Raw genomic sequence first — 19,592 nt, 5'->3', positions numbered from 1 at the left:
GAGTGTGCACATGCTCGCACACATGAATGTGCTTAGGAAAGTAGCCAAACACATTTAGGAAAATTAGCCAAACACTTAGAATCTGCAGCAAAACTCCTTACGGTAGAGAAAGAAATGCTGAGCACCATTTAATTAATTTTAATTTTAATTTGTTTCAATTGGTTAATAAGCACTGTCGTGTATATCTGTTTCTCATTTTGTCCTCTATCTACCCATTCATGTACCCATTCATGTACTCACCTACCTATCCACTCGCCCACCCACCCATCCATCCATCCTATTTATCCACCAATCTATTATTCACTCTCCCACCCATCCACCACCCATCCACCAGGTTAAGATAAGAGAAGAACAAACTAGAAAATGGGATTGAGTTTAGTGAAACCATGAACTAATTTAAAGAATATCATGGCTATTCCCAGGGGCTTCTTTGCTCCTTATAGAAATTAAAGTCAAGTTGTTTAGCTTGCATTAAGTAGATTAACCAACCTTCCAGTACCATTACTGGTTTGTTTCAATGCAAAGCACAAGAGAGAGGAAGTTTTAACAGCAGAGTGGTACAAAGTGCTCTCGTGGCCAAGCTTTAACATCAATCTGCATTCTACTATACACTCCTACAGAGCGTCTTTATCATCTAGAGGAAAACACTAGGCATTCTGTGCATGTCATCTTTACTCAAGGTGATATTTTCACAGAGGCTGTGTAACACATACAGAATATAATTTCTCACATGGAGCTCAGCATAGTCCTCCTGGTTGTATATATGGCAACAATAGCAGGTTTCACAAAGATCTCTGTTGTAGCCTCTGATGAAAGCTTACAGCATGAAAGCAAAGCACAGTTCTACAGCGGGGCTCTGTAGGAAGGCCTAGTATGCAATCTTCCAGGGGTTTAGCTTAATTCAGTGTGTGACCTAGTTAGACTTCACAAAATACATGGTTTGTAAAATTCTTTCTATAATTTGCAACAACATAGAAGGTCAGAGGGCGTTATGTTAAGTGGAACAAACCTGACACAAATACTGTATAAGCTCCTGTATATAAAAATGTATTCTGACTTTATAGAAGCAGAGAATCGAATGATGGTTAACAGGGATTGAGGGTTGGGACTGGGGAACAGAAATTTTCAGTCCTGAGGAATAAGTTCAGGAGTTGTGTTATCCAGCCTAGTGACTATTCCTACCAATGTGTGTTTGTACTTGAAGATCTGAAAGGAGTACTTCTATTTCTACTGATTGAAAAGGTAATGCAGATGGTAATGATCGAAGTTCGCCATTCCACAGTGCACATATATTTTAGGACATTGTATGTTATGTCATAAACATAAGCACTTTTCCAATTAGATTAACCTAAAAACTAAATTTAAAAAGTGGTCTTTTGATAAGAATTAGGCATCACTCAACTTCAGGGTTATATAATTTGGTAAGAGTCTGAAGCATGAGTATCTGTGGTATGTAATATATTGAACCCAATTCTTGGTGTTTATTTAAGTGGCTCATTGGAGACCTTCAGGACCACTCAGATCTCCAAGATGGAGCAGTTACTTACAAGAAGATGGAGTCTTCCTGATCCTTCCCTTTCTTGCAATGATTATATATGTCATTTTTGCCCACATGCACACACACACACTTTATACCAAATGAGGAACATCTAAACTTAATACGTACTGCAAATTGGAGGTTAATAATAGACTTTCTAAAAGGACTTTTTACACACAAATGAATAAAAATTCAGTTTACATGTAATATTTTGTCACATGTGACAGTTCTTGTGCAATGTGACAAATAAAAATAGCAAAAAACTCAGACACCAAACCCATGATAGCAAACTGACAGTGTAGGAAGCAGCAGGAAACAGAAGACAGATACACAATAGCAACACCGTCTAGTGACATTATGAGAGTATATTATATTCAAGACATCATTTGAGATACATCACAGGGAAGCAATGTGAAATAAAATTCAGACCTGGGAACATACAAATACACACATATATAGGTACATACCTAAACACATATACATGCATATATACATGTATATTTGCACAGATAAGTATATACAGGCATGCAGTTATCTACACATATATACATATTCACTGGCATACATGCATATATACATGCATATATACACAGATAAACATCTACAGATATACATTCATCTACACATATACACATATTTACTGGCATATATACTTTCATATATGTGAAATACCTTTGCATATATACACATACATGCATATATAAATATACACATATCTGTATACATATATCTATACACATGCACTCTTAAATTTACATATACAATATATACTTACATATGGATATATACACACATGCATGTCTATATACATATATACATGCATATATACACTTTCATGTGCATATGCATATATACATTCATGCATACATACATGCACACATGCATATATACACACATATATATACATACATATAGATGTATATATTTCTTTTCTCTTTTTTTAGCATAAATCATGGATATGGGGTTTAGTGATCTGGAGCTGCTCTTGTCCCTAAGACTGGGGGCCCCTCGTGAGGCTGTGAAGCCTCCAGGATTTCATGGACTCTAGTTGAAAACTAGCCAGCTCTCACCTCACTTCTCAGCAGCAGCCTAATGGGTAGATGAATTATAAATGTGATAAATATCACTGGTAACAGGGCATGTGTAAGGGACAATGGTTGTTCCTGGGGAAAAGACGCCTTTCTGCTTTGGTTTTCTATCCTCCTCTTCCCTGCCAGACACTGACACTCTTTGACACTTGTCATCCTACCATGAATCTGCATTCTGCTGAGAGACCAAAAGCATAGGGTCATTGGTAGCAACTGGGTTAGTGAGACGTGGAGGTGAAGCTGACATGTTCTTCCTTCCACTGCCTCTGGAAACACTTAAAAGAAAAGTACAAATACATATTTGTATAGAAGATCATAAAGAGATGCAGAAGGAGACTGAGAAAAGTAACCCTGCAGCATAGGAGATGAGTCTGTGTTTTCATTTCATCTAGTAATTTATTTGTTTTAGTTTTTTTTTTTTTTTTTTTTGAGACAGGCTAACCTCAAGCCTGCTATGCAGTTGAGGCTGGCTTTGAACTCTTGATCCTCCTGCCTCTAACTCTAAAGTTCTGGGGTTACAGATATATGCCTCCACATCCTGCTGAGTCTGTGGTTTTAAAGCACATACTGGAGTATCGTCACGTGAGGCATCAGACAACTAACTAAAGGACCGAAAGTAGCAATCTAGGGGAAGTGACTGACTAGAAACAAGGGAAGCCAAGGGATGGTTTGTAGTTGAATACTTACTTATATGGTTAATCGGGACATTTGTGTAAACATTATTTAATTATCTTTGGTTTGGTCTATTTTTCTTTCAGGCTGGTTCAGATGCCCAAAGACCCCCAAGACCAGAAGTGACAGTCACCAGCCCTCAAGAGAATGAAGAGAATGAACCAAACAAGGCCTCTGCTGTGGCATAGATGGTTTAAAACTGAGAATACTTGGGATGTGAGAGGACACAGAGCTATAATACTTGAATAATGAGCACAGCATCTCTTCATGTAGAATGTGGCAACGTAGTGGAGGCCCTACCTGTTGCATTTTAAAAATAGAAGCTACATGAAAGGAAGGGTTAGGTCATTTGTAACTCAATAACTTATGCTTATGACAGGTGTGTAAAAATTCCTTTAGAGGAACAAAATCAGAGAGACAGGGGATTTATCTTAAGACAGAAGTTGGCTGCCTGTGTTTGTAAAGGGGAAAGACATGGGCTAGCTCCCATTAGATACTTTATCATAGACTTGGAAGCAAGAATACTGGCAGCTTGTTCTAAAGCACATATCTAGGAACATAGAGACTTTTAAAGAATTGGTAATAGGAAAACATGTATTATGTTCTTAAAGCAATAAACTATTGATTGAACAAATTGCAATTTAGTTTCAGAGATAATTTGGAGATGGCAATAGATCTAAACACTCTGAAGCTGGTGACATTCCTTTCCTCTTCCAGCCAAGGTACACCTTGGACAAAGTCAAAACACAGCCCAAGGTGTCACTTGGTCAGAGGAAATGTTTCTAAAGCACCTTGGTGATTCAGGTGTGTTAGGTGTGGCTGGCGTACTCTCAGGCAGGAACCACAAAGTATGATGTAGACATCCCGTGGATTTTCACTTGTCTGCTTTCACTGTGTCTGTACCAGGAACAAAGCCTTTCCTTTTCCTGATGCTGTTGGAAAACCCAATATTGGTTAATATTAAATTCTTTTCAGGATTTTAAAACTGAACTTTTTATTAAACACAAAGGAACAGGAAAGAAAGCAAAAAGAAGAGTTTATGACCATTCAGTTCTTTAGCTACTTGCTGTTTTCTGTCATGGCTGTCATGGCTGCTTAGAGATATTATGTTCATCTATCCATCCACTCATCTATCTATCTGTCTATCCATCCATCTGTCAGTCCATCCATCCACTCATGTATCTCCTAAGCTTTTAGACTTTCAAGCATATTCTCTCTCTCTTTGTGTGCATGTGTGTGTGTGTATGTGTGTGTATTTGTATAAAACTTGAAAAATTTCCATAGCTCCTGATTTCAGTTTGTGGATAGATAAACTAACATGCATTCACCTTGTGAGGTTCAGATGAAGGAAAAGATAATTATGTTAGTTTGATGATCATAGTAGAGATGATGTATCTCTCCCCTAAATACAGACATAATATGTTTTTCTCACTTTAAGGAATATATTTTTACTCAGATAGAAAATGCAAACGGGAAGATTTTAGATTGCAGTGCCTTTGTAAGACTCATTACTATTGTAAGTCTCTTTCCCCCTCCAGACTTCACAACCAACCATCTGGGAACAAGATAGTTGGGAGTTATATATACTAAAGTAATGTAGAAAATAGATGTATTTTCACCCAAAGCTATTTTGATTCTTCCATAAATAGAAAATATGAACAGAGCTTATGACATCACGGTGTTTGAAGGAGATAATAACACAGGGCCTGGGAATCCAGGAGGATGGACTTTAACTGGGACACAGTCTGGGCGGTGGGTGCTTTCTGTGCACACTTACTTTTACCACACATGGACTGCCAGCAGCCATCTTGCACTGTTAGGAAAACAGAGATGCTCTCCTTCTGATGTGACATTCCAGCATCTGGGGTTGAAGATTCAAATATCTTAAAAAAGTTGAATATAAGAAGTTTAACTAAGTCTTAACTGATTCTCTTTCTCGCCGTGAAGAGTGTGTCTCCTTAAGGAAGCATCACCTTTTGTCCCCCCCACCCCCCCTTTCTTCACTTCACTGTGGCACTTGGGTTTCAGGGGCTCTCTTGCCAGTTGTCTTAATGAGGCAGCACACTGATACATGAAAAATAAACTTTGAGATCATAACATTTCAAGAAGGTTATAGGCATAGTAACAGTCATAGAATGTTGAAATAAATGGGAACATCATCTTCTCCTGTGCATGCATGGGACGAAAACATGTGACTCAAATCAAAACCATCTCCATATGTTGTCTAGCCAAATATGTAATCCTTTACTGTGGACTAAGACTGTAGTCATAACTATGAAGGTGACCTTTCTAGAAGTTGAAGTTCAGTTCACCTCTCAAAAGTGGTGGTCTCTCTCCTCTGTGGAAATTGGGTACCTATGACATGTTAGGTCCACATGTAAGTGAGACTTAATGACAAATTTGGGAATTACACATAGAGCATATGAATGAGGGCTTGGTGAAGGGTCATGCATCATTCATAGCAAAGGCTCCTGGATATATACCTGCAAAGCATTACTTTGAAGTGTCAGTTCTTTGCAATTTCTTAGTTTTAATTTTATGTCAATGATGCCTTAGCCACATTTCAATTTTAAGGACACTTATGATCATCTGCTGATGGAATTGGAACATTGGTAGTTTTGCACTTGACTAGAAGTGACTTTGACTCAAGTCACCTTCAGATGAGAGGGATGTGTTACATTTTGGCATCTGTTGAAGCTACTGTTGCATGCCAATCAGCTTCCTGTTACTATGACTACAGGGCAGCCCCCCTACTCTCTATGTTTTCCTGGGACCTTGGGGAGACTTGTTATTTAAGACATTTTTCTTGCATTCTATTTTTTTTTTAATGCCAGAATGTCAGACTCATAGGAAGGTCATGATAAGGTCATGTATCCAGTATAATTCTAAAGAGTTAATTCTTGCTGTGGTGTCTAAGGACACACCACATCATCATGTGACTTAGCATCAGTCATATATCTCTGTGGGCACACAGGTGTGAAGTGATACTGATATCTTTCCCAGGGTAGTCCCAGGGTAGGGCTTAAACCCCAGCAACCCCAGAATTTTCTTTAGGGGGATGGCAAGATGGTTCAGCAGGTAAAGTGCCTGCTACCAAGCCTGATGTCCTATATTGTGGCATGTACATACCAAAGTCATCCTCAACACACACACACACACACACACACACACACACACACACACCACTTGCACACACATAGAGCTAAATAAATAAGTATAAATGCTTTGTTTTCTTTAGACAACCTGCCTTATACATAGAGGATGAATTTTGCTGGTTTAGAGAAGATAGTGTGCTTAAAGCCATGGCTGCTATTGGGCACAGCACCTCACACCTGTAATCCCACCAATCAAGAATTAAAGGTCATTCTTGGCTACATAGTGTGTTTGAGACTAACCTTTGCAACATGAGAATCCCGTCTCAAAACAAACAAACAAACAAACAACTGACCAACCAAGCAACCACCTACCTACCAACCCTAAGCTAAACCTAAACTTGCCACCACAGAAAAATACGAAGGGCATATTCAATCACGTTACCAGAAGGCATATCTGTGATGCTAACATGTCTTGTAAGGAATCAACTCTACACTTTTACTGTTGTTGTTAAAGTGGCAAAAGCAAAGTTAAAAGGTAAATTAATCTGTGAAGAGAAAACTCTACATCCGAACTGGTGCCAATCAGAAGAGAACATAACACCCAATGTGCATGTCTATCAGTACTTTCATGAGTAAACTCGTACACTCTCAGGCATTAAGAAGGGCCTCCTAACTGCTCTGCACAGAGTAAGACTCTCACATGGGGAGAAGCCAAGCTAACAGCATGAGAGCAAATAGCAAGAGACTACTGTTATCAGCATTAATACTGCTTTACTGGGACCAAGAGATCTATTTCTCCAGTAAGACAGCTACTAGCATCACTTAAAGTAAGCGTGGTTGTATATGACTATTACCCCAGTGCTCTGGAGGTAGGAGTTCGAGGTCATTCTCGGCTGCACAGTGAGGTCCAGGCCATTGTGACCTATAAGAGGCTCATCTGAAACAACAAAAGGAAGAGATGCTAAAATTAGTTATAGTTATGTTTTTAAAAATGAGTGATGCACACCTTGTTGCCTGAACTGATGACAGGCTACAGTTTCTGTGGCAGCCTAAAGTACCATGTGGACTATTTGGGGGTGAGGGGAGCAGGGAGAAAATTCGGGACTCCTTGTATCCAGAAAACAAGTACAATACAGAGTGACTTTTTGTTTGTTTGTTTGTTTGTTTTTCGAGACAGGATTTCTCTATATAGCCCAGGCTGTCCTGGAACTCATTCTGTAGACCAGGCTGGCCTCAAACTCAGAAATCCACCTGCCTCTGCCTCCCAAGTGCTGGGATTAAAGTCGTGCACCACCACAGCCCGGCCAGAGTGACTCTTAATACAGTGTCAAACTGGGCAGAAACTGGTTTCTGAAGGGCAGTCTGCTTTTCTAACCAGAGACACTTGGCATTCTTTGACACTGATTAGCATGTTCATAAACATAAGGCTTGTGCTTTGGACACATATCCAGGTACATAGACAGGTTGGGCTTTTGGATTGTATATTTTGTCCCAAGAAGTTTGAAAGCCAGGTAGGGAATGAAACAATGTCTCCATATGTTGAGAAAGAAAGTAAGCACTGTTTTTAGAGTCATAACACCTGAAAGAGATGTGCAATTAGGAAAGAATTAAGAATAATAATGATTAAAAAAGCACTTATGAAACCAGAGAGGACCAGTGGAGCTCTACCCATCTGAGCCAAGCTGCCTAGCTTTGCTCTGAAAATGTGACCAAATGAATTCCATGCAGCTTTATCCCTTGAAATGCATGGCTTAACTGACTGTTTCAGTTACTGTCAAAATGGAGCGGGGAGGTTGTGATCAGCCTTAGAGGATTGCAGGAAGCTCCATTGCTTTTCTGTTCTCTTTGCAGTTAATGTTGCTAACACACGCATAGTAATGGGTAATTTTTCATGCCCTATGTAAAGATTAAATTAAGCTCATAGTTTCTGTAGCATTTGTTATATTTAGAACGTCTTTATGTAAGGAAAAGTATGCATTTCGATCAAATTATGAGATGTAGCTTTTCTTTCTGCATCCGAGCACATTCTACAATGCTGTGCACCTGTCCTGCCCTGTGAGTAGATGGTATTTTATGTAGTTAACATCTATGTTCAGCATTCCCATATGATGCCGTGTTGTTAATATTTCATGTGTGAATCCTGTTTGTAGATTTCCCATGAACACGATAGATACAGACTTATGTAGACATCCAGCTCATTAGAGTGTACTTCTGTTTGGATGAAGCATAGACGTTGAGCTCATTATGTATTTTTAAAAAATTTATATGCATGTTTATTTGATAAAAATCCAAATCTATTAAAATTGTTATTTCTTTATTGTATGAGATATTTTTAGAGAACCACAGGTTCTAAGGTTTTGTGATGCTCATGGCGTGTATTTTGTATACAGACAACCAACAGAAATAAATGTATCATTTTACAAAGAGTTTCACTGAGATTCAGTTTGTGGGACTTCTCACTGCTATCTTTTCAATAGTTTTGTTTACCGCTCTATGATAAAGAAATAGTTCAGCACAAAATCTCCATGATTTGAACACCATGACCCCGGAACATATATTTAAGCACCCCTTGGACACATTAGCTCACTTTGCAGGAGAACTGCAAACCCCAGGGGAAGCAGGTGTCTAAACTGCCAGAGGCAGACTGATTTGCAGACACAGTTAATCAATGTCAGAAACTTCCCACAGCTGGCTCTGTGTCCGATGGAACCTCTCCAGGGCACGGCAGCATGGCTCGAGTTCCTCTGGTGTGTTCGGCTTATTTGTGAGAACGAGCATGTGGCTCTCCTGCAGGCCTCTGAGTGGACTGTTCTCCTTCTCTAACAGGGCTTCAGTCTATTAAATTGTTGCACAGTCTCTCCAATGCTCTCATAGTCAAACTCAATCTTCATTAAGAAGACAAATGATACGGGAATGCCTGGCACTTCTGATTACTCTAACACATTGGTTTGGTAGTAAGAAAAGTGACATAAAATGAAAAAAACAACAAAAAGCAAAGCAAAACAAAACAAAACAAAACAAAACAAAGAAACACAAAAAACCCCAAAGTGAAACAGTTTAAAACCAGATGAGGCAATCACTATTCACTGCTGTCTATCTATCTATCTATCTGTCTGTCTGTCTGTCTGTCTATCTATCTGTCTGTCTGTCTGTCTGTCTGTCTATCTATCTATCTATCTATCATCTGTCTATCTATCTATCTATCTATCTATCTATCATCTATCTATCTATCTATCTATCTATCTATCTCTCTCTCTGTCTGTCTGTCTGTCTGTCTGTCTATCTATCTATCTATCATCTGTCTATCTATCTATCTATCTATCTATCTATCTATCTATCTATCTATCATCTATCTATCTATCTACCTACCTCTTTATTTTACTGGGCTTATTTATGTTGCTTTTTTGTAGGTGTATGTGTCTGTCTGAGTGTATGCTATGTGTGTGTAGGTGCCTGGGGTGGCCAGAAGAAGGTGTCAGAGTCCCTGGAGCTTGAGTTAAAGGTGGTTTCAAGTTGCTGTGCTGGGAACTGAATCTGGGTCATCAGGCAGGAGGAACCCTTACTGCAGAGCCATCTATTCAGCCCCTGCTATCACCATCATTGTTTTCACCGTCACCACCACCACCACCACAGCCACCTCTGTATTCATTTGAAACAGGATCTCAGTCTGTACTCCTAGGTGGTCTTAAACTTATATGTATGCTAGGCTGGTTTCAAATTCACAGCTATACACTTGTTTCAGCCTTTGATGCCGAAACCATAAATGTAAGTTACCCTGTTTTACAAATGTTACTGTTCTTTTAAATTTTTATTTTATTCTTTATAATGTAGTTATCTCTCCCTGCCCCCACAGTGACCATGGCAGTTAGGAGGCAATGCACAGGAGTTGCTTTTCTCCTCCTACCTCATATGCTCTGAGGCCAGTCAGAGATCAGGGTAGCAGCAAGTGAGCTGTCTCTACCTGCTGAGCCATCTCATCTGTTCCCTCAAGCTGCTTCTCTCAGTGACAGGGAAAAGTTAGGATTGTACTGGCTCTCTTGATCCTCTGCTCATTTTCTCCACCCCCCCTCCTCTTTTAGTCCCTGAGGTCTCCCTGAGTAATCTCATTCAAAACCTTAACAACCAATCATGTGTTATGACTTCTGGGTTCCTCCCCGGGAATTCAGACCTCTATGTACAACTTTTGGTGAAGCATCTTGGTTCCTAAAGTCAAATGTTCTGCTCTTGGAAGACAAACTTCTTCTCTCACATTGCCCATCCTGGTTCATGGTGCCAGTTGCCACCCTGGGTATCACAGGGTTACATGATCATGCCTGCTTTACATGCTGCTGCTATCAAACCCAAGGCTTCCTGCATGTTCGGCAAGCATTCTATCAACTGATATATATCTTAGCCCTAATACAGTTTGGAAACATTTTTTTTTATTGTGGGTACCACTTGCTTCTGTTTAGTTGCCTTTCTCTGTTCTTATCACTAATATTTCCCTCTGTTTCTATGTTTGCTGTAACTCCTTTAGCGGAACGCCTTGCTAATTGCATTTTGGCTTCTTCCAGTTCTGACATATGCTTTTGAGGCTGTAAATGTACTAGCATGTTTCACACCAGCTAGAACAACAAGTTTGGATATAAAATATTTGTGGCTGCAGTTTGACTGTAAATAGTTTGTGTGAATTTCCCTTTTCTTTGACTCGCCGCTCTGTGGATAGGTCTGGGGATGCTTGCCCCTTCCATGTACATTTGATTAACTGGTGCTTATCCACCAACTGCTGTGAATACTGAGCACTTAGACATGAAGAGATCAGAGGGACATTATCATGACCAGGACATGCATTCCCTCATTATTGGCTTGTACCTAATGGCTGACTGGCATGGGAGGCAAAGACCTTTAAGTGGAGGTGACTTTGCTGCAGTGTTTGCTCCAGACTTTTTGTGCATGCAGCCTGTAGTTATTTTTCAGTTGACCTATATCCTTGCTTCCCTCCTTCTCTTTCTCCTGCTTCTCTCATAGTTCTTAAGGATGCCCCTTCATAAATTTATATGAGAACATCCATCTCAGTTCTGCAAATGGAACACTCAACTTAAAATAGAGGAATCCAAATACCAGGGTCTTGGAAGTAGATCTCCGGATGGGCTTCTAGAGTTAGATAACTTGCTGGACAAATAACACTTCATGCCCTGGGGTGGGGGGCGGTTATGTGATGTTTCAAAAGGTTACAGCCTGTGATTGTAGACTATCTTCTGCGGTTGGTTAACTTTGATGAATGGGAATGGAAAGAGATGTATTTTCTACTGCAGGCTCTGTGATTTGAAGGCATGCAGGAAAACATGCCACAAGACAGACTATTGTGTTGGATAACTCTCTTGAATATGCTTCAATAATTTAAGTGAGAAGCCAAGAACAGTGGCTCATTCCTGTGATCCCAGCACTTGGGAGATGGAAGCAGGAAGATTTCAATGAAGCTGAAGCCAAGTTTATATCTGACTTTGACTATAGAATAAGACCTTGCCTCAACCCCACAACCTTTCAAAAAATTTGGAGAACTTCTGTGGAGGTGCCCACCAAAGCCTTATCCAGCAATATCTGTATCAGTTAAGTAATTATGTCAGATTAATGTGGTAGACTGTGGAGGAAGGGACCAAAGGCATATTGATGCAGGAATGCTCAAGTGAGTTTCCTGTATAAGATAGAGGTGTTTAGAGGGCTTAGAACACAGACTGTCTATCAAGGTGATGAGTGCTCAGGAGGCTCAGGATTTCACAGAAAGGTGGGCTGTATGTGTCTGTAGGCTTGATGGAGAGAAGATGCTTTTGCAACAGCAATAAAGATGGCAGAGCCTCAGAATAACAGTGAGCGACCAGAAGCCAAATGGGATTAATTATTGTTGTGTGTGTGTTGGGGGGGGAGTTCCCATGAGCCCTGATTGGTTGTTTGTAATGATGGCACATCAAACATGTTAATTTAAAAGCTTTATTCCCCACCTCCCTCTCTCTCTGTGTAGGTTAGAGACAACTTTCAGGAGTCTATTTTGTCCTTCCACCTTTATGAGGGTTCTGGGGATTGAATTATTCTCAGCAAGCCCTTTACCTGCTGAGTCATCTTTCAAGACCCAGAATATGGTATTTTTAAAGATAAGATAGAGTAGAAGCTATTAAAGTTATTTCTTAATGTATATTATTGATGGAGTAGAGACTGAGGAGGTGGCTCGGTGGTTAAAAGCACTTGTTGCTTTCACAGAGGATCCTGGTTCAGTTCCCATGGCAGCTCACAGCCTTCTATAACTCCAGGTCCGAAGATCCAAAGCCCTCTTCTGACATCCACAGGCATGAGGCATACATGTGATACACATACACGGATGAAAAAAATAAATAAAAATAAATCTATCTGTATATTACTGACAGAGAAGTAACCCCTGAGCAGAAAGTTAAAGGGAGGTACCATTCGTAACTGTCAAAATAATTTTACCCTGTATCAGACAAGTTACTCTAGTGCTGGGTCATAGATGCAGATCTGTCTGATTCTATGTTTGGAAGCAGCCTCACTGAGATTTTCAGGTTGTCCTTGAACTTACATTGCAGATGCTTGGGTGTCTTAGGAATGTCCTACTCCTTCCCCAAAGCAACTTGAAGATGCTATTGAAATTGAAGAACCATGCACAGGACAGGGCCAGGCTCATGGTTTTGATCTTGGATGGATAATGGTTCCACATTAACAATGGTCTGGAGGACTTAAAGTGATAGTGGTCTTTTCTATGTAAGATCTTTAAAATTTTTTATATGTATGGTTGCTGTACTGGCTGGTTTTGTGTCAATTTGTCACAAATTAGAGTCATCAGGAAGGGAAGGGGGCTCAGTTGAGGAAATGCTTTCATGAGATCCAGCTGTAAGTCATCTTCTCAGTTAGTGATCAATGGGGAAGGGCCCAGCCAATTATGAGTGGTGCCAACCATGGGCTGGTGGTCCTCAGTTCTATAAGAGAGTAGGCTGAACAAGCCAGAACAAGCACACCAGTAAATATCACTTTTCTATGACCTCTGCATCATCTCCTGCTTCCAGGCTCCTGTCTGACTTAAGTTCTAGTCCAGACTTCATTTGGTGATGATCATATATAAGCTGAATAAAACCTTTCCTCCTCAACTTACTTTTTGATCATGGTGTTTGGTTGCAGCAATAGAAACCCTAACTAAGGTAGAGCTTTGCTTGCATGACTGTCTCTGTACTGCATTTATGCCTGGTACCTCCAGAGACCAGATGAGAATGTAAGATGGATCAGAGCTGGAATTATAGATGGTTACGAGCTGCAGTGTTGATGCTGGGAATTGAACCTGGGTTCTTTGAAAGAGAAACCAGTGCCATTGAACCATCTCTCCAGATTGTAATAATGATCCCTTAGAGAAAAGGGGACATCTGGGAACTAAATGACAGATGAAGTACTGGCCAACGTGGGCCACATAATGGGTAGACTGCACCCACAGATACATGCACTGGAAGTTTTCACTCTTTTGAAAGCATAGTAATCTAACCAACAGCAACTGAACCTTCACTGAATCCCTATGTGCTGTAAAATAAGAGCTACCAAAGAGGAAAGGCCATCTCTTGGTACAACACGAAAGTATCACAGTGAGAAAATGGCAGATATGACTACTATCCTCACAGCAAGGAGACAGGAGTTGGAATCCTAACAGTATATCAAAACATATCAAGCAACAAAGAGTACTGCTGGATTAACTGGTTGGATCACACTGACAGTAGTAGTTAACAAAGTACTAGTTAATTAGTTTAGTAATAGCCTCAATTACCAAATGCTAAGACGTGTCTTTATTAGGTGTTTTAAAATACTGTCTCAATTCAATACCTATGTTTCCCTCCAACTCACCCAAACACATATTGGAATGTAACTCTTTTGCCAAGCTGTGATGTCTCCTGTCCTTTTCTTCAGCGCTTGTGTTGGATTACAGGTAATTATTTCTTCAGTTCCCTGTGTCTTCCTTTAGCTGGGTCAAATCTGCTACTTATTTACCAGTTTGGTTTTTAAACTTACATTTTTTTAAATTTCCAGAGATGCTGTTTGGTTCTTTTAAATTTGTTCTTTTGTGTATCTAGACATTGTTCTGACATTATTATTTCTATCCTTTCTTACATGCATTGATCAGGGTTTTCCAGAGATATAGAACTGGTAGAAGGAATACAAATTAAATGTTCACTTATCAGATTACATGGATTCAATCTGGGTAGCTTAACAATACTATAATTACATTGGGAGCCTAGGACTGCTATGTCCACGAGACTGGGATCTCTATGGTTCAATATGGCACCAAAGGCCTGGAGGATTCCTGAATGGCCACTGCTCTTTAGTCTATACTGGAAGGATTGTGAAGCTGGGTTCTGATGTCAGTGAAGGAGGCAAGCAGTAGTGGCAGGAGTGAGAAGATAAACTTTCCAGGTGGGAAGAGAAGCTGGAGAAAAGTAAAGATGTCCATTTCCTTAGTTGGGTCACTGCAAGGTGACTGGGTCTTTTCACTTCCGTTAACTCAAGAATACCCATGGCCAGAGTTAAGCTTGTCTAGAGAAGCTCTCTCAGGTGTTGTGGGAAGCTTGTCTCCTCCATGAATCTAGATCCTGTCAAGTTGATAAACATATCGACAATTGTATCATAGAACTTCATGTGTTTAGGTGTTTGATGACAAACACAGTTCTGAAGTGATTGTTTGTGCTTCCTGCCTGTGCATCTGACTTTGCAGAAGATCCTGTCCTTGCATAGCTTGCACTTTTAAAATTGTGAGCTCATCTGTATATTTGTTATTTGCATGAAGCCCCTCATACTCTGGTTTCTGGAACTATCTCAGGAGAGGCTTCCAATTTCATTTTATGAGAGCCCTAGATGTTTTATGGTCCCAATTCTTGCTGATATCAGAAGCCCCAGGGTATCTGTAGAGGGGTTTCAGGTTCTTGTTTCCTGGAACAAAGGATTGATTAGGGACATATATTTGTAGCAGATTCAGAGATAGCTGATGAGAAGATACATATCTAAGAAAGGAAGTGGGTCAAAGCATGAGAGAGCTGAGCAAAAATAATGGCTCTGCTGCAAAGACTTGATGCTTTGGCTCATTTGCCCAGCACTGGCTCTTTTACAGTGTTCAGTTGTATGTAGTCTTATGTCCATGTGTTCTGTCTCAGGGATATGTGTGTTGGCGTTGTAAGGATCCATAGTTGTTCATGGACCCTTGGAACTTCTCTGGGTCAGTGGTTTGAGTCTGCCTCACTGGGCTTCAGTTGAGACTTTCCAGCCTTTTTCCTTGCCAACCAGGTTTTCTCCTATTTTAATTCTACAACCTTCACATGATGCTTTCAGGATCTCCTGTCTGCCACACCCATCACTTCAGCTTGAAGAACAGCTGTTATATATACTGGTTTCCAGTTTGGAATTCTTTGACTTCTCAAGCAGTGCAAATTTCAGTCCTGCATGTGGCAGTGTTGCACTTTGATTCTACATAAACCTATTTCTCATGAGAAAATATTAGGGGGAACGAGTTAGAGAGAAGGCTCAAGGGTTGAGAGCACTTGTTACAAAGGGGCCACATTTGATTCTTAGCACACATATGGTGGCTCATAACAGTCTATAATTGCAGAGGGTCTGACACCCTCTTCTGACCTCTGTATGTACCAGAAATGCATGTGATGTATAGACATACATGCATGAAAAAATAAGATTGGGGTGAATGCCAAGACTAAGAATAGGTGTCTATTATCAGATTGTTCCAAAATTCTCAGTTCTTGTTGTTAGAGGGGACCGATGGTGGAAAGAAATCTGGTGTCTTTCCCTCCTCTCCATCTTGAGTATTAATTATCAAGGGTCTGGGCCATGGCATATTCTACAAAGATCTGCTCCTTCCTGAGTTTGCCAGAGTAATGGTTAAGTCTTACTCTTTGGGGTTATTCAGCTTCTTAACAACCAGGGCTAAGGAGATGTAGTGTTATTCTGCTCATAGAATATTAGGTAAACTCCCAGATGAAAGAAAGATCTAGACCTTAGCTTTGCAGACACTTCCTAAGAGTACTCGCTGAAAGAGAAGTTCTCACCTTTAGGGAGAATGAGGCATTTGTCTCTGTGAGCTTTTATCAGTCTGATAGGTGTGGTGGTTTGAATGAATATAGTCCCAGAGGCTCATTGGGAGTGACACTATTAGAAGGTTTGGCCTTGCTGAGGAAGTGTGTCACTGGGGATGGGCTTAGAGGTTTCAGATGCTCAAGCCGGGCCAAGTGATTTGCTCTCTCCTTCTGCTGCCTGCTGATGCAGATATAAAACTCTTGGTTACCTCTCTAGCACCATAACGGCCCACGTGTTGCCATGCTCCCTGCCATGATTACAATGGGCTAAACCTCTGAACTGTAAGCCAGCCTCAATTAAATGTTTTTCTTTATAAGAGTCGCTGTGGTCATGGTGTCTCTTCACAGCATGTTCAGTACAGTTATTCATAAACTGTTATTGGGCTCTCTGCCTTTCAGAACGCCTGTGCCTCCAGCTGCCAGGACAAAGCCATACCATTGCTTATATTATGAGGGAGTTGCAGAGGCAGCTGCTCCCCAGTCTCAGCATCACACTTTGCAATTACAAGGCAAAGCTGGGCTGATTGACTCCTTGGGTGGCAGAGTTGCAATAATGCTGATTTTCCTCTCTAGGAGTCAAACTCTGAGCTGCCCTGAGGTTGGTTATTTCAATACTCTGCCCATCATGTCGATTTTTCAAAGATTCCTGAGGAAGGGTCTTGTGTTGCTTGCTGCAGAGACTGCCTCTTTCTCTTTGGCTGGGGGCCATCACCCTAAGTTCATTTCCTTATTTCTATTGTTCAACATTGGAAAGCAGGGCACTGTCATAATAAGTAGAAAGCTTCAGATGGTGGCAGAGCTGTGGAGTGTTCAAAAACACTCCACAAAAATACTAAACCAAAACCAAAACCAAGCTGAAATTAGTTTGCTGGGGAAATAAACTCTGCCTACTTTAATGTGTTAACAAAACAAAGCAAAGCAAAGCAAAACAAACAAACAAACAAACAAACAAACAAAAAAAAAACCTAGGTCTTGGGCTGAAGGAGTAACTCAGGGGTTAAAAATTCTTGGTGCTCTTGCAGAGGACTGGAATTAAGTTCTGGGTACCCTCAGGATCACAACCAACCATAACTTCAGCTCCAAAGAATCTGGCACTGTCTTCTGCCTTCTGTGCATACACATGTATAAACACACACCACACACACATATAACACACAATCACATATGCATATACCATACACACTACACACACACACACACACACACACACACACACACACACACACACAAATACTACACAGCCATATATGCACACAAGTTTTAAAAGCATATATATGTGTATATATATGTTATATATATGTATATATATGTACACACACACATATATGCCTTTCAGCAAGTTTCCCACTCATTCATCATCAAAAGAGTTCTACTGAATAGCAATTTCTTTTTGGCACTGTAAGTGACCAGCAAGCCCCTCCCTGCCTCTAGAGAGCTTGGAACAACAATGTCAAAGTCAGCTTCAAGAATGACAGATAGCTGCAACCACATAAATGGCAGCATTGATGTGATTCCTTGACTGTCTGCTAGACATTATCTTTCAAGCCCTTTTCTTTTAAATGCCTTACAAAAGCCCTATGAAGAAGGGGCTGTCATTATGTCCAAATCTGTTTTATTCAAGAAGTGTGTGAGACATGGAGTAAATAATTTGCTTCAAGTTCCATGACTAGTGACTTAAAGATTGACATTTCTCAGCTCCTGTGATTGGTCCCTGTCTTTACTGGTTCTGATCTAACCAGAAAACATCATAAAGACTGGAGACCAACTGTGAATAAGATGTCTCCATGGGTAAGAGCACTTGCTTCCAAGCCTGATGGCCTGGAACTCACACAATGGGAAGGAGCGAGCTAACTCCCCTAAGTTGTTCTTTGATCACATGCATGCATGCATGCATGCATGCATGCAGATACATGCATTAAAAAAAGTGAATGTAAGTTTATTATTTCCACTGCAGGAAAGTGTACTTTGCAGGCTCTCTTCCTTACAAGGCAACCTCTTCAAAGGAGATTACACACTACACCCTGAATAAAGGGTTAGGACAAAGCAGGCAAGGTTGCACCTTTAGAAATGGAATCAATGCAGTGGGCTACACTGAAAGTTAGGTGGCTGTGCTTCCGGCTCATGGACACACTTTGGTGGACAGGAAGCAAGGCCAGGCTTTAGGTTAGTCTTGGAACCTGGTTGCTCAGCTCCCTTGGTCGACTCCACCTCAAAGAAAGAAGAAGCAAGATAAAGCGTGAGCCTGACAGGGCTCCCTGTGGCACACTGGCAACCTGCATGGTTCCGGAAGCAGGGCAGTGTAAATTACTTCCCTTACTTGTGGATTCACTTTCTCCTAATGTTGAATCAACGTGGTCTGACCATGCAGACTCCAGTCTGGGAAGTCAATAAAGTCAGATTCTATTTCAGGTCTTTCCTGGGATAAGTAGCTGGCTAGGAGACGCAGTCATTCTGAGTAGCTGAAAATAACTAACAAGACATTTTAATGAGTTAATAAGTCTTCCTCACTGAACTACATGGAAAGACATAAAGCATCACACTTAAGCTACTTGCCAGCTTTAATTAAACTTGATGCTGAAAAGGTCAGTGCCCTGACTGGCAGGTTCCAAATCACTCCAGCCTCCGACAGCAGGGGAGACTGTAGGGGTGAAGGCAGATGTGCACAGAGGCAAATGAGAACCTTCTATCTCCACTGAAATTATAAACAGGTGCTTTTTAAGTGGTCCTCATCCCAGCTAATAACAACTGGCATTCATCTTGTCTTTGCTCCAAGTGCATCTGCTGTGTTATTTACTTAACTCTTTCTACAACTCTGGAAACTCTGTGCTGCTACTCTTCTTCATAGATGAGGAAACCAAGGCACAGAACACTGTGGTAGACAGTTTGCAAAGTGATAAATGCAAGATTTGATTAGTTTCTGACTTTAGGGCTCCACTGCCCTTCTTAGCCAGACATTCAAATGTATATGCATTTCCCACGAGCTACAAGACAGTAACACTTGACAAAAATGCTAGAAGTTCCACCTAAGGATAGCATAAAGTATGCAAAACCTTCAGATACTTCAGAAGATACAGGGTTATTTCCATCCTCTGGGTTG

The 19,592-nt window shown here is 40.6% G+C and overlaps 1 protein-coding gene across 2 annotated transcripts in view; it reads left to right on the top strand.

Annotated features, from left to right (window-relative positions):
- Positions 1–8,818, top strand: part of Dcdc2 (doublecortin domain containing 2) — a 152,347-nt gene extending 143,529 nt beyond the window's left edge. For both annotated transcript variants that reach the window (XM_034509772.2, XM_076939225.1), the window contains one exon: positions 3,384–8,818. In XM_034509772.2, the coding sequence (XP_034365663.1) occupies positions 3,384–3,485 (102 nt within the window). In that variant the 3' untranslated portion in view covers positions 3,486–8,818. The remainder of the gene's footprint in view (positions 1–3,383) is intronic.
- The last annotated feature ends 10,774 nt before the right edge of the window (positions 8,819–19,592 follow it).

This window comes from Arvicanthis niloticus, chromosome 8 (genome assembly GCF_011762505.2).
Source record: "Arvicanthis niloticus isolate mArvNil1 chromosome 8, mArvNil1.pat.X, whole genome shotgun sequence".
NCBI classification, from domain to species: Eukaryota; Metazoa; Chordata; class Mammalia; order Rodentia; family Muridae; genus Arvicanthis; species Arvicanthis niloticus.
The sequence above is the reverse complement of the archived record's forward strand: the minus strand, read 5'-3'. Positions and strand labels throughout refer to the sequence as shown.